Consider the following 23,943-nt stretch of genomic DNA (forward strand, 5'->3'; position numbering starts at 1 on the left):
GGGATGATGCCCATTAAAGTTCCCCAGGCTTAAAAAGGAAACAGTAACAGTTCAATGACAGCATCAAGGCCTGATTGATCATAGGTCTCTCCATGCAACATGTAGAGAGAACAAACAGTGATGGAATGATTAAAGAAAACACAGATGGCTATGACCCTCAAGGGTGTGTCGAGTAGCAAAGACAGGGTGGGCACATGCTGATCAACCAACAGTGCCACTCTTCCATGCACTCGTCCATCACACAGCCTGTCATTTCTGTACAAAAAACTGTCAAAAGCTGACTGTGTTGGCAGGTTTCAGAAATGCTTCCTGTAAGGAAAGACATACAAGATAGTAGGAAGCAATCAGTGCTTTAATGTCATGTAGATTAGAACGTAAACCTCGACAGTTCCATTGTACCAATATGGCCATTTTTATTTACATGTAGGCGATTTGGGTGGAAAGCCCTCCTGCTTATGACCACGTCTTTTTTCTTTACTGTCTTCATTTGAGGAAAGTCTGTCAACATACATGGATCCTGCCCTGGGTTGATTGGGCAGGTCTTTGTTGTTGGAAGAGGATTCCAGTGACTGAGGATGTGAATGAATGATCGTTTTGAACCTTGGGGTGGGATAAGATGTATCTGAGGAAATGTCCATACCCGGAACCAAAGGAAGTGGATATGGGGGTTTGCTGGAATGAATGTTAGAGATAGAGATGTGTGTTGACGTTGATTACTCAACTTTTTTAACCATGGAGTTGAAAGACATTTCATATGGTTTGAGAATGATTCTTTTAGAGGCACAGAGAGATCCACACGCACTCTCAATGTAGTAGTGGAACAAAATGCAACAGCATATGATTGAGATGAAGTGGTAGACAACAACTGTCGAGCCTCAAGGTAAGTAATGTTTTGAATCGTTTTCAAATGCTGCAACTGTTTTTTTTTCCAACTATTTAGGGCAAGAAGGAAAATAGAATGGGTGAGAGCCATTTCATTTGATGCAATGAAAGTCCGTTTCACTTTCATAGGCATTGTGGTCCTTGCCACTGCAACAAGCACACATCAAGGAACCATGACATTCATGATTCATCTTTCTTCAAGTAACCAAACAGCTGACACTGGAAACATTTAGGAGGGTTTGGAATGTATGGCTGTACCTTGCAATTAAGATAACCTGCCTTGATAGTAACAGATGAACGTGGTAATGTAACTGTTAAAATGAGGACACCTGTCGGCATTGTAATTCCATCTATGCAAGTAGAGATAAGCCTCACTGCAGAAACTCCTTGGGTGGAGAAACCAGCAAGTATCTCAAGCTCAGGGATGTTCTTCAAAACCCTTTCAACAATAACTCCCCATGATGAATTCAAAGTAGCATGAGGCATAACCTCAACAGGCATATCCCCAATCACCTTTGAATGCAAGAGGAGTTCACTGTGTTGAGATGTGGATGTTTCCACCAATATGTTACCAGAGGAAAGCTTCTTTGCTGACTTTGGAGAGCCAGCAAGTCCCTCTAGTCCTTTCTGAATGAAGAAGGGAAACATCTGCCCTAAAGGTTTGTCTGAAAGGGAATGTAATATAAGAAAATGAGGTACAAGAGGTGTTACAGATGTTGAAGATTGCTGCTCAGAATCTTCAAGACATGGCCATTTACCTATGGGCTGTTTTTTTGCTATTTTATTTACGTTTATATTTGGAGGATCCATAGTAAATAAAAGGATTATTTATTGGTCACTGACCACACCCACCATGGAGCCCTATGAGGGGACGCACTACAATGCCAAACAAGGGCACTGCAGCAACGCCAGGGTTTTGTTAGCACTATACCCAAATACCAGTATCAGAAACAATGTTCACATGTGTTGAGAACATCCAACACTGGTACTTGGTTGACCCTAGCCCAAGAGGACCAGCTGATTGACCTAAGGGTGCCACTCCAAGGCTGCCCGTCTACAGGAATTCAAGGCCAAAGTGGTGTGTTAGAGTTGGACTCCTTAACCACCAGGATTCTTTCCTCACCTTCACAGATCACCACACAAGGCAGAAACATGGGTGGATGTTTAGATCCCAGAAAAGGTAATCTAAAAGAACAGAACCTTTCCTGGGAGGTCCCCTCACCACGTACAAGAATCCATACCAAGGCAGATCTGAAAGGAATATAAAAATTGGGAAAGGGTAGGAGAGATAGAACTGATGGTAATGGGAAAAAGAAAAGTGTGGGACAAAGCAGCTTGATAACCTGTAATTGGGAAGAAAGAAAACCAAGTGAAAAAATTCATAATATGAGGAACCTTTGGCCTAGGAGGTAAAAACCCCTGACCCAAAGACCAACAGCAGAAAATATCCAACTTGGATCAATAAACATCCCTAGAGGAATAGTACAAGCTAAGAAAAAGCTATTCTTCAGGACAAACCAGATCTCTTTGCCAGGGTCAGAGAAAAACTAGGCATGAAGATGCAGTATATGATGGGCTGGGTGAAAAGCTGGTGACTCAGGTTGACTTAGGAGGGATGGAGTAAGAGAAAGAGGTAACAGAGGGTCAGACTGGAGCTGTAACGTTTGTAGGAACCATGGATGTGTCAGCCAGTAAGAAACAATCAGAAGGACTTGATACAGATTGGCAGGATGATCGAGATCACCCTGTTAAAAAGACGAATGGGAGGATAAAATACATGTATTTGTTGGTTCAATCTTGCTTGAAAGCAATGACAGTCAGAGCAAGAGAATAACCAGAGACCAAAACACAAATAATTTGATAATGAGAGATATGTCAAATGATCCACTGAAGGTATAGAAACAGAAAAACAAGAGGATCGAGAGACCATTTAATCACATAAACTTTGTCTGAACAGGAAAGACAATCCAAAACAAAACTGAATGCACCTAGCAATGATACAAATAATGAGCACGTGGGTTAAAAAAAATAAAGAAGATCCAAGGTCTGATTATATAGGGAATGAGAATGAGTGCCACCTTAGTGTTTAAGAACAACCACCATTGTAGAATTGTTGAAATGGATCATGACCAGACAAATCCTAGCAAGATAAAGAAAATGATCCAAGGCAGGATGTACAGCAAGAAGCTCCAGAATGTTGACATGATAAGGTCTTTTGGTCAAAGACTTGAAGCTTCCTTTTGACTGATCCTATGCCTTCCAGCCTTGAAGAGAAGCACCCATGAAGATATGTATATCTTTATGAAGGCGAGGAAGTGGAAAACCTGCCAAGATGTGAGCTTTGTCCAACCACTAATGAAAAGCAACACTTCTTAATGATATGGGGAGTCTCACAAGTTGTGAAACACTCATGAGGTTCTATTGCTTTTGAAGGTGTGGTTTTCCATGGAAGCCCTTATCTCCTTGGGTTGAGTACACATGCAGTCTCTTCAATGGAAAACCACACCTTCAAAAGCAATAGAACCTCATGAGTGTTTCACAACTTGTGAGACTCCTCATATCATTGAAAAGTGTTGCTAAAGCAGAGAACTAGGAATTAGATAAAAAGCCTAAGTGTTCATCTTTCTTTTTTTGTTTTCCAATACTAGCCCAAAAAAATGCACGTTTTTGTTATGGCATGTGAATGTCGGGCATACATTTTGACCACCATATATAAAACATACACAACCGAAGCAAGTCCAAAGGGCAGGATGGGAAATCATTAAATCACCCCATGATGAAGGAACTGAAGATAGCACCTCAACTAATGAGATAAAGATATGCAGGTAAGCATTCATGACATCTACCTTGGTCATTCACAAACCCAGAGAAAAAGCCCACCACAGGGTGAGAGAAGACTGAATAGTAAACTGGGGTAGAAATACAAATTGTTGAGATGGGACATATTGATCACAGGCCAGTCTGGTTTTTCTTGGATACTACAAACAGCCAAGAAGGAAAACCTGTAAAAGGATGATTGAGGTTTGACTGCTTGCTGGTAGAGATCTTGTACCACTTTGGACAGATGACGACTGGTGGTAGGATCCTGAGGTAATGGAAATGGGTATCTATCAGGAGATAATAGAGAAAGGGAATCAAACTGTAGGACAAGTCTTTCAGATAAAACCTGAATAAATTTGTGGTGAAAGGTCACCAAAAGGGAACAAAATCAGAGAAGTGATCTCTCACTGAACTGGAATTCAACCAAATAGTCAATGTGTTCATATGAATTGAATAAACTGACAAGCTGAGAAATCCCTGGAGGATAGAACAGGTAAAGGCTTAGAAGTAGTTGGACAGGAAACAGTAACAGGGGCATGTATAGTCTCACAATGCAATAAATTATTAATAAAAAAGAAAGAGTAGTATACTGTCACACTGACTTCCAAAGTCTCAGGAATATTACTAGAAATGTTTCACTAAAGAACAGGGGCCACACACAAGTCTCCAAGACAAACCTGGAACAAGATTGCATCACTCCTAAGGAGATTCAAATTAAAGAAAAATCATATGTTTAAAGCTAGAGTTGAACAAGACAAACATGAAAAGGTAGAGGTAATCATAGGATTGTTGACAGGTGGGAAAAGTGGGCATGAGATAAACAAACATCCCCATCTGCAATTGAGTAAAATCGATTATAACTGTTGTGAGTTGAAAAATGGACATTCATCCTGATGGTAAGCCAAAACAAAATGATCTGAAGCCCATGGACAGTGAGGCATGCTGGTACCCTCAACCATCTGAGAAACAAAACATTCAGCATGAACCCAAACCTCCAGGAACAGGGGAGAAACTAAATACTTAGAGGAGGAGGTATCATGTAAGAAAGATGTACAGGGGTCATACAAAATCATGGAAATGGATGAAATAGAACATACTTAAGAAATCACATCTAAAAAGCCCATAGTAGGTCTAGCTGATTCTGCAATAGGGGCATAGGAAGACATGCCAAAATCAGATGCAAGAAAAAAGCTGTCAAAATTCATGTCAATACCAAAAGGTTTGGCATATTCAGAAGAAGGAGGTTGATTCAGATAAGGATCAATTGCAAAGGAGTGATAGCCAATAAATCCAAAGATGAGTCACCCCAACCTCCTGTAACTTGTGTGAGTGTGCTAGTAGAAGGTGTGATATTCGAAGTGGTAACTTAAGCTTTGGAATTTATTGTTTAAAACTAAAAATCAAAGAGAAATGTTTGATGAAAGAAAGGCAAAAAACTGTGAAAATAAATTATCTGAAAAGCCATTACTTGTTGAAGAAAAAAAATGAAGTTGATTAAAATCAAAGAGCAAAAAAATGTCTTGACACAAGTTCTACCAAAAAAAAGTGATAGTTTGGTAGAATCAAATAGAGGGGTCACATGCATCAGGAATGTGCAACATTCTTATTGTTGGAGGGTTGTTGCATGATGATTTGCATGAGAGATGCATTTGAATCAGATGGTTGTGAGATGCATGGGAGATCAAAGCTTATTAGTATGCAAACAAAAATTATGCTAGCAGAGGGCAGCACATAATTCAATAGCTATTTATGTGAGAAGAGGTAATGTACTGTATCAGAAATACATGATTAGAATAGTCAAACAAATGATGTTACCAGTGGAAGTTAATTTCACTACAGTGTCAAATATCTTGTTCCATAAAGTATCAACATGACCAGGAAACAGAAAAACTGGATGAATACAGATGAGAACATTAAGTATATCAGATTTCTGTGAATTTCCAAGAGAACTAGGTGAAAACAATGACAAGCCATTTTGGGTCTTTAAACAGCAGTCAGTCAACACAGATGATACAGTTAGGCTATCACTTAGCTTTTATACACTCCAAAACAAATGGAACTGTGTACTTTTTTCTCATTCTTCCATAAATAGGCCAATATTGAGAACACAAAAGATGCAGGTCCTGACTATATACAGAAGACTTGGAAGTACATACCACAACAACATGGACAAGAGGTTTTACAATGGCTAAACTGTTGGCAGTTGGAATATTAAAGTGAATTTACAAAATGATACTACATAAAACAATTTAAATATTTGACTCCTATTATTGATAGGAAGACAAGGAGAAGAAAAGGCAAAGAATAATAATTTTGACTTTCTTGTTTTACCAAGAAAAGATCCTGAACATTATCCATTAAGCAACAATATTGAAATCAAAAAATATTATATCTGAATAAAAAGAGAAAATTAACACATGGCCTTTACAATGATGTCAGTCTAGATTGTTATACACAACCCATCCTTGTAAAACTGTATATAATGAAAGCATATTTATCTTCTTTAAAAGCAATTTATTTTTTTGCATAATTCTTCTCTGAAATTCACTAATGCTGGTTAGGTTATAAATGTGTATGGTTTGTATGTTTTCTTATAGCAAAGCCATATTGGGCTATCTGCTGAGTCCACCGAGGGGAATCAAACCCCCGATTTTGGCATTGCAAATCTGTAGACTTACCGCTGTACCAGTGGAGTACAGGCTAGGTCATAAAAGGAAATTTTAATACTTAACAAGTTAAATGTTCTAGGAATGGAATTTCTACAGGCAATTTCTGAATTTTTATTTTTCCTAGATATGATTTATTCTTATAATAAATTCAAGATACTTCATATGCATTTTTATAATGGCTGATAATTAATACATGATATTAAAACTACTAGTCCAGTATTAGTATGACTGCTTGCTTGACAAATAATTTATACTCTTTATTAGAGGAATATTTTACTTGAAGGTTAAAAACAAACAAATAGTAAATTAAATAGCTCATTAACTATTTGTAATAGATCCACTTACAACATAGGTAGATCTCAAGATCACAGGGAAAGGTAAAAAACAAAACAAAAACGTTTTTCAAACTTATTTTTAAACAAAATTGCAAAGATTATTGTGACATTAGTTGCCTATTATAAAAAAAACTATAAATGCATCTGGCACATACTAACTTACAGCAAACACTTCATTTACATGAAGTAAATTATGGGATAAAGTACTGGTAGACAATTTAATTTCAGAAGTCTTACAAAAAGATATATGAAAATAAAATCACAGAAAGAAAATTCACTAAGTGTTTCAAAATTCTCATGTTTGCTATAACTATGAAAGGTGAACTTTGCCAAGGTTCTTATTTAAATACACAACTCTGCCCTTAACTGTATAAAGCATTCTGAAAATATTAGGCAATTAACATAAGTCAGGTTTTGCATACCAACTGAGCAAAATATATGATGACACCTATGTTTTAATCTGTATATATATATATATTCATACTCACAGGTTCTTCTGCTTATCTAGTTACATCAAAAATGAAGTCTACTTACATTGTCAGCTAGCATTAAAGCTCCAGCTTCAATGACAAATTCACCTGATTCTTCATCTTTCACAACAGCAGCAGTGAGACCAGCAGCGGATGATGCCTTCCCGCTGGTGTACACAGCTCTAGGGGAAAAATCTGCAACATGCCTGTATATACACAGAAATTACAAACTTAAATTATCCTATTCAAGGCAGAAATTTAGATATTGATACAAACAAACTTCACAATTATTGCAGAATCAATTTACAAAAGACAATAAGGGGAGAACAGTAGAGACTTCCAGTCATCTTCTAAGCAAAGAAAGTTTGATTATGATTGCAAACAAAACAGGATAGCTCCTCATTATTTGTTTTTCTCCATTTAAAACTTACTAATACAAATGAACTTTCAAATGATAAGTAAAAACACCTAGGTTTAACTTTTAACTAAAAGTATAAATGTTATAAATACTTTGATGACTCTTCAATCCATGACAGGTAGGTGTTCTTGGTTTTAAGATACGACATAAAACCAATAGTAATTTAAAGGTTTATCAAACAACATCAAGGGTTGAGTTATCAAGCCTTGCAGTAAGAACTTTGAAAATGCTGTAAACAAACTGAATAAAACTTGGGAGAACTAAAAAGGTAACACATAAGATATTAAACAGTTTGTTTTTTTTCCTACACAGTTTATTATTATAATAAAATAAAGATACTTTATATGTATTTTCAAAAATTGCTGATAATGAATACATGATCTTAAAACTACTAATCCAGCATAAGTGAATTAAACCTCTTGTAACAGGTAGGCCAAAAGTGTGCATGTCACGATTTACTTTCAGTTACATTCAAAATTAAATTATGCTACTTTATTATCAATGCACTGGAATAATCTTGCCATTAAAATCTAGTTATTAAGTCAAATCTTAACATTACTTAAATTGTAATTTCTTAATTTTAAAAGGAAATATTTAAATAACTTCTTAATCTCCCCTTGTATGGGTATTGTGACATTTTTTCACATCAATGTTAACATTTTCTCACACTGAAAATGTGTTTCAGATAGATACTTACTTCCTCCAACACAAAGCTATTTCAGTATTCTATCTGCCCTCTCCATACTATTAAAACATTTTCATTCTCAGCACACCAGTTTATATACCACACCAATTTCACACCACCACTGAACATATACATAGCATGTGACTACCCTCCATTAACACTACAACACCACCTATATTTATGCAGTTATCTCTGTACTTTTCATGACAGATCATCACTTTCAAGAAGTGACAGGCTCTAAAAGAACACAAGCAGTGAAGAGGAAGGGTAGAAAATGTGTGTTGGGGAGGTAAGTACTTATCAGAAATGGATTTTCAATGTAAAAATATTTAATTTATGTGGTGGTCTTACTTCTCTCACAAAGCTAGAATCACACACTGCTAGGGTGGAGGGGCCAATATAGGCCTTCAGTACTGAAACCAAGCAGAAAGCAACTAGCTAGAATAAGCATATGTGCTCCCCTGAAATCAAACAAAAGCACATGTATGGTATTGCACTACATCTGGAACAGGTATGCTCTTCACCCTTGAAGCAGGAAAGGAAAGACACAAGTGAAAAAAAAAAAGGCACACAAGAGCAAGTTTATGAAGAGGTACAACCCAAAGTAAAATATAAATGGAATGAGCTATATAGATATCCTACCTCAACAGGACAGACAGAGTTCCATAACTCATCCTTGGCACAAACATAATAGTTAAGAAATGTGGACCACATTCCATGTACCCATTAACCCCAACTATAAGTAAACATAATGCCATACATCAAGCAACTACAATTATGAACTGGAGATAGAAGTCAGCAATTTCTAGACAAACTTCCCAAACCATCATAGAAGCAAGAAGATCATGGTATTGTCTCAACTCAACTGTAAGAACAGTAACTGGTATTATGAGCAGAAATCATAATGCACTCCAACATAAATGCAGGGAAGAGACATCTTGTATGCAGAATGAGGAAGACATGGAACATTCCCTAAGCTATACGAATAGTGTACATACATTTCATAGCTGGTATTACAAGGCAAAATACCTAAATTTAACTGTAGAAAAAGGGTGGTGTCATATGAAACCCCCTACTACAACAAGTGATCCTACTCCAACCAACAGTTCTCTATATGGGAAGAAGTATCCAGGGTAAATGAAAAGAGGAAAGCTAGCTTTACCTTCTTCTCACTGAGTGGAAAATCATGAGTATTTATGGCAAATTAAAATTCTACAGAGCACTAAGGAGGAAACCTGCATGTTTCTCCACCCCAGTGACTGAGGGCTGCTAAGGATTCCCTTACTTCACTGGAAGAAAAAAAAAAAGGGGAAGGAGTAAATGTTGCAAGGAGCCTGAAAAAATATCACACAGGAGAAAGTGCAAGAGGTGTCTACATGTTCCTGTTTTGAAAACCAGATCAGCTATGATTTAGTCAACCAAAGGGTCAGTGGGAATGGGCAGAAATCTTTCTAGTATGAGGTTGAAAACCAACAACAAAAACTGCACACTTCGTTCTAGCTACATAAAAGACATGGAAAGAAAAATTTTGCTACTTGCATATTAACAGAGGGCCATTAATTTCTTAACTGTTATTATTTTTTATTAGATTTAATATAAATGTAATGTGATTAGATTTAACGTAACAATTTTTAAAAAATTTTTCTAGTTAAGCCATGTTTGTCTCTTGCCCCAAAGATGATTAAAATTTGGGATCTACCCAAAAGTGAAGAAGATGCAGTCTTTTTTTGGAAGGCAAAGGAATTCTCCCTGCTGAATGTATATGCAAAAAAGTCACAAGATATTAAGCTTTTTTTTGTTGCTGTGAAAAGAAAAAAAACAACAAATTAATCTAAATAAACTATATATTCAATATTGTATTAATGTTTTAAATTTCTCATACATTCAAATGATTTTAATGGCCCCTGATAACATGCAAGTACCAAATTTTAAATACTACTAGACATCATATTAACATACAAATACTACCTTTTCATTTCATTTAATAGAGCAACTTCATAAATGATACAATATTCCAAAATTTGCAAGCATGGCAAAATATACACAATTATTAAATATACAAACAAAATGATTTAAACACGAGTTACAGCACATACACAATTATTTAACTGTATAAGAACAGGAAAGAACTTGCTAGTAAATAAAATTTAAAACCAGTTGCTTAATTTAAAACATAGAACTTTAAAAGTGCATAAAGTTAAAAAATATTACAGAAAAATCTTTAAGTATTTTGCAATTTCAAGAATCTTACTTGAGAAATTGGCTCTTAGCAGTACTTGGGTCTCCTACTATACAAACATTAATGTCACCTCTTAGAGACGTTCTCTCCACAGTGCTTTTAGGCACACCTCCAAACAACATTAACAAAACACCTCGCTTTACTTCATCATTTCCTTGAAATATAAGAACAAAGACACATGATATCATTTAATTGTGTCTTTAGTGCAAGTCAGTTCCCGTCATTTTAATAATTGTAAACTAGCGGTAAAACAAAGTATTAAGAATTCAAAATACATATGTAGAAAAATTACTAAATAACATTAAATTTACTACAATAAATTAGATTCAAAAGTGAAAGAGTAGATAAGACTACTAAATTCAAAATAATTTTTTACCTTACTAGTATTATTGTTATTCTAACATACAACTGTTTATAATTAAGGTAAACACAAAATGTTTGTGTTCAAGAGACATTTGCAAATATTGATTTTTAAGGTAATTTAAAGGTTTTCAAAAATTTGATATAAATATAACAATGTGATCTACTTTCATTATTTACATAGTATTCTAAAATGTCTTTTTTAAAAACTATTATTTTTTTCTTTCTCAAACATAAAAGAAAACAAACTAATGTAAAAAAAAACTAAATTTATTATGGTTGTACTTATGGAACTCTATCTTCAAAATAATGTTCCATTTTCTTGGTTTATAATTCAAAGTTTTAAATGGAAAGTATAAACATTATTTTTCCCTCAAAAAATAATTTTTCCAAGTTTTTAGGCATATGTAAAATTACTGAATAAACAAAGAATATCAAGAATTATAATGTACATTACAGGACTTACACAGACATCTGCAGTCAGAACTATATAATATTGTAATAAATAATGTTCCATTCAGTGTATATGTGTCAAACATTCAAAGTGTGCAGCAATTTTTTTATGTAAAGTTTTTACTAAGGTCTTATTTGTAAGGCACACACAGATTACAGCTAATAATAGTAGGAAAATACTATAGTTCATAGTCTTTCCTTCAAAAATAAATTGAAAATTTTGTTTTTAAAGAAAAAATGACACTATCTAAATACCATAACATGAAAATTACACACTTATTGAAATTCATAAATTATAAGACTTAAGTAACAGGTAATTTCAAATTTTGTACAGATATTTCAGAAACCAAAAAAAAGTTACTAAAATAAGAAATATTTCAATTTTTATAACAGCTTTAAAAAAAAAAATTAGAGTATAATCTCAGTAAACTCATGTTAATTCAACATACCATGAACAGTAGGAAACAGGCTAGATGTGAGATTGTGATACAGATTTTTATCTCTACTCATGTTGTAGACTTTCTCCCATTCTTGAGGTGTCATTTGCTTTTTTACAGATTCTGCACTTATTTCTTCAGGATTAAAATTAATTCCCCCAAACTGAAAATATTTTTTTCTATTATTCTCATCATAAGCTACAATACTATAAAATCTAACTAAGTCCAAATGTTTACAATTTACTTAAAAGATAGTAACAAATATTTAATCTATCTTAAAATTGTAGGTAAATTTACAAAGCAATAGATGCAAAACTGATAGAAGTTCAAAAACCAATACATAAACATCAATTCTCCCCTTCTACTTGTCTTCAGAACTTGGGATGAGAAACAAATACATAATTGGATGTAACAAAGAAAAAGCCAACTGCAGCAAAAGAACATGTAAAATAAAAATTATCATGAAGAAATTTTAACACATAATACTGCTACTAAATCTTAAGTATTGAAAACATTAACTGAAATCTATGGTACTACAGAAAATTTTACTTTCTCATTTTTCTAGTCACTTATGCCTGACATGAATGTTTAACCTTCTGGCAATGAGCTGGTCAAAGTGCATGTTATAGCCTTTTTAGCATTACATTCAAAATTTAATTAAACTACTTGACTATCATGGTATACAAATAGAGTTGGCATCAGAACATAGTTAATAAAACAAATGTTAATATTATATAAAAGTTTTAATTTTAAAAGGAAATATTTTGCAAAATAAAATCCTCAACCTACTCTAGTACGAGAATTGTGGCATTTCTCTCTAGGCCTTTCCTCTTCTCTTATTTACTTACCACTCCTTCCAATAAAAATACTTAATGTAATCTACTCGTTATAACACAGGTATTATTCAGGCAAAGCACAATGTCTATAGCCTTCAATCTTATTTGTTTACAGAGCCATAAAGTGAAAATTAGACACATTTGCTCCATCCACCTGTTACATCCTCTCTTCATAAGTTGCTAATAGTTCTCTCTGACATAACTAATAAAAAAACAACAACAAAGTTTTAGTCTATCAAATGACGTATTATATTACAATGTTTTCTGTAGTGGTTTGTCTCTATCACTTCCTATACCAATGAGAAACTTATCAGAGTTTAGCCAAATTTTTAATGGCTCTTATCACATAGTTATTCTGTGACTTTAGATGCAGTACTTAATTAAATAAAGTTATTTAGTGTATTAGTACTATTAATATAAAAAAGCAGACTGAAGTTTTATTAACACTTGACAGCAAAGAAAAAAAGATCAAGGTATTATATTTCTTGTCTTATTTACTATTATAAAAGTAACTAAAATATAAAAATTAGAAACATATTAGGTTATATCAGGTAAGAAAAAGAAAATTTTTTCATGATGAATGTTTATAACCATCTTGTGCATTATGCAAGTTGCATATCTGTCACATAATTTACAACTTGTGTGGTGGTATTATTTAGAATAGTTTAAAAGGCAATAAAACAATAACATTTAAGTAGAAGCAGGTGTTATGACCTTTAGGCTATTTAGAATAAACAACCTGTGTCCTGTTAAAATGTGCAGTCATTTTATAAAAAAATAAAGGTATATATATAATCATTTTTTTTATGGTGTTTATCACATCAGTCAAATGAACCAAATGCATATGGAGCTAGGTTGCATTAAAAAAAAAGAAAGAAGATAAAATAGGAAGTTTTATTGAAAAGAAAATGTTCATTATTAGGCAAATGAAATTTGAGTTTTCAGATGAAGAAAAGTATTTTTATCCTAACATGAAAATCACTTTGCACTTGAAGCAATCTTCAACATTTCAACTCCATACTTATTCCTGGAGAAATGTTTGGTAAAAACAGTTCAAGTTTTTTCTTTCTACAAAATAACTAATATTTACTGAAACCTTTTGATATTTTTTGAAGAAACACAAATCACATTAAAAAGTTATTGTATGGAAATTCTAAAAAGGTTAGGGGGAAAATTCTGCCATTACTAGAACTATTATTGTGCATTAATTCATTTATTTACCAATTTTTAATATAAAATCTGTTCATATTAACAGTATTATTTTGTGCTGTTTACTGGGTGGTATAGTCTTCCTCATATAAATCATAATTATAATCAACATGTTCTGTATATTATACAATTCCAAAGTTGTCTACCAGCCCAAAATTTTAAATTAAGTTTTCTAGCATTTATTCCTTACCTTTCCTACTGCCTTTTTATTCAATATCTGAAATATTCATAAGTACTGTAACTTACAATTTGTGAATAACTTTTCTAATGTATTTTTATTCTCATTTGAGTAGCTTTGTCTTTTTATAGTTACACAAAAAAGATTCTTTTTCTCAAAAACAGGTCCACTTCATCCTGTTCAATACCTCTACTTCTTTCTTGAGAATTTCCCCTGCTAAAGGTCAATTTGGGGTCACAGACTGGGCTGAATAAATCAAGCCCATGTAAGAAAGTTAAATACTTTAGTACTTTTATAATGCTTCAAATATGAACATATATACTCTATTATATTCTTTATATGAATGAGATCAATACAAAACAATAATACCCTAATTCTAAGTACTTATATTTTTGTTTATTAAAAATTCTCCTACATATACAATTAGAGAAAGATAATGTATTTAGTACTTAATACATCAACATCTCACTTAAAAAATATTTACAAACAGATTAGCCATTAAAGGTAAATGAGCCTTATAATGAAACTTTGGATTGTAGTAAAATATTTCAAAATGTATAAAACAGTTGATTATAAATACATAACCAAAGACATCAGGACATGAAAAATACCTAACAAAGTTGCAATTGTTGAGATAGGCTTGCCACAGCTAGCCAATTTACACAAAAACCAGTTTTTTTTCTGATGATTATGCCACAGATAAGTGTGACTGTAAAAACAGCTGAAATGTTTATGTGTATGTTATCTTTTTACAAACTAAGGTTCAAGTACATTGTATTGAACAATTTTGAATATACTATCAGCAAATTAAATAACAACAACAGCTAATGGAAAGACAAGGTACAGCATCATGTATCTGAACATTTTAATACTGTTAAGTGTTTCATAGTTTGTGCAACTCCACTGAAAATTTATTATTTTGGATAAGGTATGTAACAACCCTTATGAAATAAGATTCATACACTCAGAAAGAGGTGGTAAAATTAGGGAATAAGAATTTCCAAGATAAAATATACCTTAAACTTAATAGCAATAGACGATAAAGAAATATGGATCAACTTGGGGAACCAAAACTATCCAAAAAGAGACTGCAAAAACTTGCATCCCAGCCACGGTAAGGAAATTGCTGGGTCTTGTAATGAGTGAGAATTCATGAACACAAAGGCCAGTGGCAAAGGAACATGACCTAAACAAAGAAAATCTTCATCTAGAAAACCAAAAGAAATCATATGTGAATAATAAGTTGCTTCCTCAATATAGTGGAAAGGAAAACTAACTGTAGAGAACTGTACAATCATTGTTTACCTGGATTAAAATAGCAGTATGTGGTGATCCTCAACAAAGAATATATGAATTTTAAAAATGGCAACAAGTATCATATCATTTTCTACTCCTCAATGTTGAAACATATTCCAAATAAAATTTTTCAAGATGATCCATAACAAATTCTATATACTGTGTCAAAAGAAAGTGAGGAAAAGGAGAGTAATTACAAATGTCAATAACTACACTTATTATCAGACTAATGTTCTAGACCTTTTGTACAACAAAGAAATGCTGGTTTTGTACAGAAACAAGGCGAACAGGAATGTGGTTTCACCAAGATAAATCTTCTATTAAGCCATTACACGCATCAGGCAGTTGAAGAATGAAAGGAATATTTATGCTACACCATATGCAAACATCCTAGTCAAACTACCAGACAGCACTATGGTTGTTTGTGCAAATTGCCATTCCTATACATAAGTTGCATTATGGAAACCCCACAAAGAAGAGTGGCGTACTTTAAACATAACAGTTTTATATCAGACTTTTGCAATGGAAACCTTGCAGCAGGATTATTGTAAGGATTTATGGTTATCAAACAGAGCAGCATGTTCTGTAACAACATAGAGGCTGCAAAATTACTGTAATATAATGTACAGAAACTCTGTACACTTTGTATTAAAATAAAAACAAATAAACAATAAAAAGAACAGGACACTTTGTGAAATGTTGAAAATGTACTGTTGGGCCTCTAATTTAGGAATTAAGTGATTCTGCTGAAAACCAAGAAATTTGGTTGTTTTGAAGTAAAAGAATAAGAAACAATAACATAGTACTGGTTCTTTTATTAAAACTATAATAATGATATTTTTCAAAGTTCAATTCTCCTGTCTTTTATATCTGAATGAAACCCACCAGAGATTCCAGGCAATTGCTGTGCAAAGTCTTCCCAATACTAAAATGTATACTACCCAAATATTTCACACTGTTCACCATGTCTTGATGATAAAGGGTTGGAAAAGATAAAATTTCATTAAAGACAAACAGACAAAAACAAGTTGCTACATGTATTATAAATTATAATAGCACTATGTAGTTGCTCCCAAACGTTAAGTAAATTACAACTAAAGTTTGTCTATTTTTCTTAATATGACTGACAAATATAACATATTCATACTGGTTTAACATTCATAAGCAATGTATAAATACAATGATTTAACATTCATAAGCAATGCATAAATACAATGATTTAACATTCATAAGCAATGCATATATACAATGAAAAACTAATGAATATATTCCAGATCTACAAAGTAAATATTTTTCTTGATATAGAAAATAACTTTAGCAAAAACTATTTATGCATGGTTCAGCAATACTAATTTTATCACTATAATCTCAGTTATTAAATAATTTTACAAAAGAATTTCAGCTGTTAGTTCATAGTGTTTTTATTTTCTTATATTGCTTCTTTATATAATTTTGTGATCTACCTAACCAATAAAAAGCCATACCCTTAGATTTGTAGAAGTGACAGCACATGCTAGAAATGCAAGTCTGTAAGACAGTTCCCTTACTCCCAAAGCTTTCAAACCTCTAACTCCTTCCGTTTCAAATCCTTCCATCCCTTTATGTCGTACACTACTTTCTGTGCGTACACCTATAATTGGGATATGTTTACTAGTTTGCATAAAAATATTTGGTGAAAGCAATAAGATTCAGTATTTATGAAAGCTACACCTTTACTGCTTTAATATTTATATTTAATAAACTTTCTAGAATAAAATTTACTTTCACAAGGTGCTGATAATCAATACAACAAAACTTCTAGAGAAAATACCTTTTCAACTAAATATTTTTAAATATCACAGTGAGATATTTTAACATACTAACAGAATGATAACTTATTATTTTATTAAATCTGAGCATTTGTGATACATTAAATTGTTTTACAATATAAAAGAAAATGCAAGTATACAATACACGATTAGAAAACTGTAGAAAAGAGCAATTGTTTTATTAAGTCTAATTATTTGTGATCCAATTATTTGTCACATTGAAAAAGTAAAATTAACATTATATTCCACTTTGTTCTATCATTCCAAATCTATTGTTATTTCACAGTTCATATGGCAGCTGTATTGTAATATTTTTAATGTTGCATCTAAACTGCAATCCTAATAACCAAAATATTTATGTAAAATTATGAATATTATAACTGTGAAGATAATACCAATTGTTTATTTTGTTTCAAAAGCTTATTAGATTTTTAGATATAAAGTGAGTCTGTAAACCTAATAATGCTGATTAGCTAATACTCTAATTTTTATTTTGATTTTTAGCCTAAATTAATTTCCAAACATTATTATATTAAAGCTCTCTAAATTCAAAATAAATCATAACTTATGTTAGAAGACAAGTGTTGTCTTTGTACCTTACTCACCAATATTGACAAGTGTTGTCTTTATACTTTAGTCAACAATGTTGACAAGTATTTTCTTTGTATCTTAACCCTAGCTGCTTGGGTAACATTTACTGTACATGCCATGAGATTTTAGTGACCTATATTTAAACTTTTAGTAGACTAATTGTTTTATGCATGTCATACGAAATGGTATAACAAAATCTTTGCTAATAATCTATACTTTAATAGTATATAAGTTTATGTTCTTAATTTTAAAAGGTATATTTTTCAAAATTCCTGAATTTCTCCCCATGTGATACATTTTCTCTAGGCACCTCCTTTTTTATATTTTATTCACCACCACTCCAGTAAATATGAAATTAAACACAAATTACACATCATCATATCCTCATTGCTCAGACAAACCATAATTTTTATAGCCTTCAGATTTGCTTAATTACAGAGCCATCACATAGAAATTCATAACCCCTTGCCACACCCTCTTTTAATAGTTGTATCTCATTTTTAATTCTTTATTATCAAAAGTAATAGAAAGCAAAGTTTTTCACCTATCAAATGATAGATTATATTACATTGTTTTCAGAAACAAGAACTACCACTTTCTCTGTTAATACAGACTTTGTTCCCATATGAAAGATGATGACTAGCTTGAATTTGTTACAGCTCTTGTTGCTAGTTAGAAAGCCAGAAGAATTGTGTTAGAGGAAATTGACTGCTTTTTGCAAGTTATTATTCTTGTTCTTTGATGCATTATTCAATTAAACAAAAATTATTTAGTGCATTACTACAATTAGTATAAAAAAAAGTAAAATTAAGTCATTGACAGAAAAAAAGAATAATAAATACTTCATTTCTACTTTTTTCATGTTTATTCTTTATTTATTTTTATAAAATATACTAAGATGTAAAAAAAAGGAATTTCTTTAGGTTATTTAAGGTTCAATTATGTAAGATAAAAAATAAAATAATAAAAATGTTTCACAAGGAACGTATGGAAGTAGCTCATGAGTAAAGTAATTTGACAGCATGGCATGAGCTCAGTGGCATAGCTAGGGGAGAAAGGGGGTACATCTGTTTCCAGGTGCAGCATCAGGGGTTGGGGGGCCAAATTGATGCTACACAATTAGGAATTATGGCTTACATTTTGTCACAAGGGGGCACAAAAACTGACTTTGTCCCCGGGTGCTGAAAACCCTAGCTACGCAACTGCATGAGCTCCACATTCCCTAAGTGATTTACAACTTATAGAGGTGCAAATAGTAATTACAATTCAAAGAGCAATAAAACAATAAAATGTAATTATAAGTTATAAATTAATGTAAAAATCTGAAGTCACTATAGAAAGAAAAAGAGTAATTTAGATGTATTTTACATTTTTTTTTTTATGATGATGAGGTCGGTTATGATAGAGAAAATAACAGATAAAATATAAAGTTTTATTGGAAACAAACATTACATGAATCAAACCAGAGATTTCTGAGTTGAAGAAAAGTATTTTTGATCTTAACTTGAAAAGTCACTTTGCACACAGACTGTTCAAAACAATTACTAGATATATTCACAGACAGATTATTTTTTTTTAGTTTATTTAAAATACTCCACTAAAAATTTGGGAGCTGTTTATGAAAGATTTATATTTACTGAAAGATTGCTAAATTTAGGAAGATATACACATTATATTAAAAGTTATAAATATCAAATTTAAAAAGAATTTAAATGAGTACAAATAGGTCATGTGGAGAGTCAAATTAATCAAGATCATGATGAGAGTTAACCACTACTGTTACCAAGTGTTATAGTTTTTTCTACCTTAATCATTAGAGCTGTTATCAAGTGTTCTGTTTGTGCTTTAACTACCAGTGCCATTATCAAGTATATTCGTCTTTATACCTTAACCACTGGTGTTCTGTATCATCTCTGGATATTAAATAGCCAGGGATCTCTTTGCACATCAACGATCAATTTTGTGAAGTGTCATATGTGTACTTTATCTCCTAGTTTTATAAAATGTCTTTTTGTACATGAACCACTGATGGTACTGAAAAGTGTTTGCTTGATAAATGCTTCTAGAAACTACACAGCATACTTTAACAGGTCGAATATTAAATGTATAATTTTCCTCAAAAAGCAGTTTAAAGACAAAATTTCACATCTCTCTTTACCTGGTGTTGCCAGCTGACTAATGTCAGGCACAACCACTAATGTTCCAGTGAAGTCACATCGATCTCCAGCCTGAGCATTTTCAACTGCTTCAGCTCTCAAAATGACCTCAACACTTAAGAGAAAATAAACAAGTTCAAAGCTTACAACTGTGCTTATTACTAATGAAAATATAATGGCAAATGAATTCTTTATATTTTGTAAAAATAACAGTTCAGCATGGAAAAAATATCTTTGTAAAATATTAGAAATGTTTTAGATTTAACAAAAATATAGCAACTAAGCATACACAGTAAATACACATTTAACAAGTTTTTGTTTTCTAGTTGGTTATTAGTTCTATTTTATACATATACTGTAATAATCAAGTGTATGGTAATGCAATTTGTACATTTTTATAAGTGTAGTTACAAAAACATAAGATTCTTTGAACAGAATGTTATTAAAACACTTATAGCAAATGATTATTTGTAGTTGTTTTACAGTGAGAAGCTATATTAATTTGATCCTTTTAAAACGTTCAGTATTAAAAACCAGTGGTTTTTATAAGTGGTATAGTTGACCTTATACTTGTACAATCACTACTACCATAACATGTTGACAAGAAACCACCTGAGCTTTTAAAGTTATCTTTACACACTCACTTTTAAATGACTAAAATTTTAACTCATATTATACTTATCAAAAAATCATCAATTTTCTTCTTACATTCTTGTAAAGCAATAGCTCCCCATCTACTGCTCATTGCAACTTATACTGTAGCCAGTCAAACTGTTATAAAAAAACGTTGTTACAACTGGACCTTATATTGTCTTTTCCAAATCTTAAACATGTGTTTTCTTGGCCTATTGTTTTAATAATTCAATAATGCAAACCAGAGTCCTTTATTAAAACAGTCATTTGGATAATCTTGTAAACTTCAATATCACCTTTTACCCTTCTTAATAGAAAAAGTTAAAAAGCTCTTAACCTATCCATATAACTTAAACATTTTATCCCCAGAATTGTCTTAGTAGCCCTATTCTGAATTTTACAATACACTATTATGCTTTTTAAGATAAGGAGACCAAAACTGCACATAGTATTCCAAATGAGGCCTAAGTAATGATTTGTATGGAAGTAATTACCTCTTTTTACTACTAACACACAAATCTATAAATACAACCTAAAATCCTATCAGTTTTACTATTAGCAACAAAGCACTTCAATACAAAGCAACCTAAGATGAAAGAAAATTTGCAATTTCTTTAACTGTACAAAAGTTCCCTAATTTGAATCAAAATATTCTGTACGTACTAAGAGAAATGTAAAAGATAAAATGTCAATAAAAAACGTATGTGGTCAAGCAGTAAAACAACTAGGAAACAATACTTAAATAACAAAACATTAAAGAAACAAAAATAAAGCCTCAACTAAACATTTGTAATTTCAAGCACAAAGATGAACAGCATAATGAACTCAGGAATATTTGGATGCACGGCAGAGAATCAAGACATAATAGGAGCAGTGCCTGACTGGTTCATGATTTTCACACCATACAGGTATTGTATTCAATAAATGCATGTGATGAACATTTCATTAGATTTAAAGGTGATCACAAACTAGCAAAAAATGCAGGAACAGCATAGAATTTTGGTCTGATTATTATGTGCTAGCACTAAGAAAACTTATGACGATGGAAGATCAAACTTAAATTTAAAACCGATACCAAACTTCCACACTTCTTAAACTAAAAGTAATACTTACTAACAGACAGTCATTTAGTTATATACATTTTGTATTTCATAAATGTTTACACTTTTCACATTATTGTGAATATAAGACAATTTTATATCAAACTGTAGGTTAGGAGCTTTAAATACCTTCTTGGAATACTGCCCCGAGGAAGTTCTGCTTGCGTTTCTTGAATACGAATTTTCTGGAAATCTACAAATCTAGAATGATTTATATCCAACATGAATCTTGTACGGTTGTTGCAAACTGGATTTCGACAAATTGTTGGCTGAAATCAAACCAGACATTTTCATATAAAATTCTTATGCTAAAACTACTTATGTGGAAAACATTGATTCTTTTGTATGAGACAGAGTAATACTTTAAGCTAAATTATAAACATTACACCACATAATACAAGTTTCATGCATATAAATAATTAATTTGTATAAAACTGTTTCATAATATCTTGACTTGCTTAAATCAATGATTATATCTACTAAATATATTTAAATAGCACTTACACTGATTCTACAAGCTTAAAAAAAATATAAAAAGTGGACTGCTTGAAAATTAGAATGAGTAATTTTGACATGTAATTTGTTCGTAGTAGAATACAGAAATTCAGAAAGAGCATTTCTGAACCACCTATAGCAGATGCAAGTTTTACACTGGCTTTTCTATGAATTTTATACTTATTGAAAGAAACTCTGTAGCCCTTAATAAAACAAATTGAACTGACTAGAATTTAAGGAAATACTATATACAATATTTATATTTTTTTCCACACATTCCTAATTTTATTTTATTTTTTTATTTATGGCCATGCAATAAAATAGCCAAATACCTGTGTATATTTGAACTGTTGTAAAACATCTTTAATAACAGTCTGACAGTCAAGACAAGTGAATGTTCCACTAACTAGTTCAGGATGGACAGGGTGGGTTCGAACAACTTGACCAGTTATGCGCAGAAGACTGCCTATTTTTGCTGTAGTTAGCTCTCTAACCCTGGAAAGAAATTAAACAATGAAAACTAGAAAAATGGACATTTACTGAAATTAATAAACTAATTAATTTCTCAAAGAAACTTAATTGAGACGTCACATAGATGATTGAAATCCTTGAATTTCTTAGCATGTTTTGTTAGACTTTTGGATCATGTCTTTTTTCAGCTCTTTCTACATGAGAAAAATACTATAAAAGCTTATATATTTATAATATAAAAAAAAAAAATTACTTCACTTTTGTTATTCTTTCAAAACACTGTATATTCTCTTTGTAAGGAAGCATTATATTGTGCATCTATGTCACAAAACATTTTTATGAATAGAAATAGCATTTTCACACTTACTTATGCTCATTCTTAGAGTTAAGTATTTTCTAACCCTTAAATGAATAAGAGTGTAAAACTCATTCAATTATGCTTACTGACTCGTACCTAAATAGTTAAAACAATTTATGGTGAGTTTTATTTACTTATAAATTGCATTTATTAATACAGAGTTACCCCCATTTTGTTCTGCCATGCCAGCTTTCTAGTCCATTATGTAATCTGTTAGGCATGAGTTGTTTATATAAAGAACAGATGGCTGGGGTGGGTATAAAAACTTTTATGTAACTGAGGAAAGAAGTAACAACATATTGACCTTCTTAGTTCATCTGCCAAAGACAAAAGGAATTTAAAAGTGGTTATGTATCATGAAAGTGGAACTAAAGATGTCAATTATGTCAAAAGTGAAATCTCTTTAAGCATCTGGTTATTTGACTTAACAGAGTGTACCGAGCCAAAGATGTTGAAATGCCTACTAATTGTAATCATAAAAATCGTAAGTGTTGGTAAGACATCATGTTATTTGTTAAACAAAAGTGAAAGCAGTTTGAAAATGAGAGAGCTAAGATTGCTAAATCAAACAACTGTATCCAATCCTTTCTCAAAGGAAAAACAAAATAATTTTTAATTATTTAAAATTTTTTCTTGCTGTCATACTTTGGCAAGATTGTACGTGAATTATCTTTATTAGCTACAACAATTTTAGCGTTTAAAAAAGCAAATAAATTTTTTGAGACCACTTTCAGCTATATTTACATCAACAGGATGAAAAAACAATAATTTGCTGTGTAAAATCTACATCTAATTGTCATACACTGAGTAAAATATATTTTGTTAAATCAGAATAAATCTAGGTCACTCTGAATATGTTTTGTTTCCTCCATCCAGAATTTTTGAGGTGGGAAGGAAGGTTGAGATTTTTTGTTGATTCCCAATAACTTTAATTCTAAAAAGAAATAAAAAATAAAGTCCAGACATTTTAGTTAGTTGGTCAGTAAAAAGAAAATTTTTTTTTAAGATGGGCTTACCACAAACATTGTATGCTGAAGTACTAGA

General features: G+C 31.9%; 1 protein-coding gene across 2 annotated transcripts in view; it reads right to left on the minus strand.

Annotated features, from left to right (window-relative positions):
- Mcm6 (minichromosome maintenance 6) overlaps positions 1 to 23,943 on the minus strand; it is a 55,134-nt gene that overhangs the window by 24,475 nt on the left and 6,716 nt on the right. For both annotated transcript variants that reach the window (XM_076498596.1, XM_076498597.1), the window contains exons 4-10: positions 22,403 to 22,565; positions 21,705 to 21,844; positions 19,845 to 19,957; positions 16,772 to 16,917; positions 11,781 to 11,931; positions 10,531 to 10,672; positions 7,241 to 7,382 (exon numbers count right to left, since the gene is read on the minus strand). In XM_076498596.1, the coding sequence (XP_076354711.1) occupies positions 7,241 to 7,382; positions 10,531 to 10,672; positions 11,781 to 11,931; positions 16,772 to 16,917; positions 19,845 to 19,957; positions 21,705 to 21,844; positions 22,403 to 22,565 (997 nt within the window). The remainder of the gene's footprint in view (positions 1 to 7,240; positions 7,383 to 10,530; positions 10,673 to 11,780; positions 11,932 to 16,771; positions 16,918 to 19,844; positions 19,958 to 21,704; positions 21,845 to 22,402; positions 22,566 to 23,943) is intronic.

This window comes from Tachypleus tridentatus, chromosome 4 (assembly GCF_004210375.1).
Source record: "Tachypleus tridentatus isolate NWPU-2018 chromosome 4, ASM421037v1, whole genome shotgun sequence".
Taxonomy (NCBI): domain Eukaryota; kingdom Metazoa; phylum Arthropoda; class Merostomata; order Xiphosura; family Limulidae; genus Tachypleus; species Tachypleus tridentatus.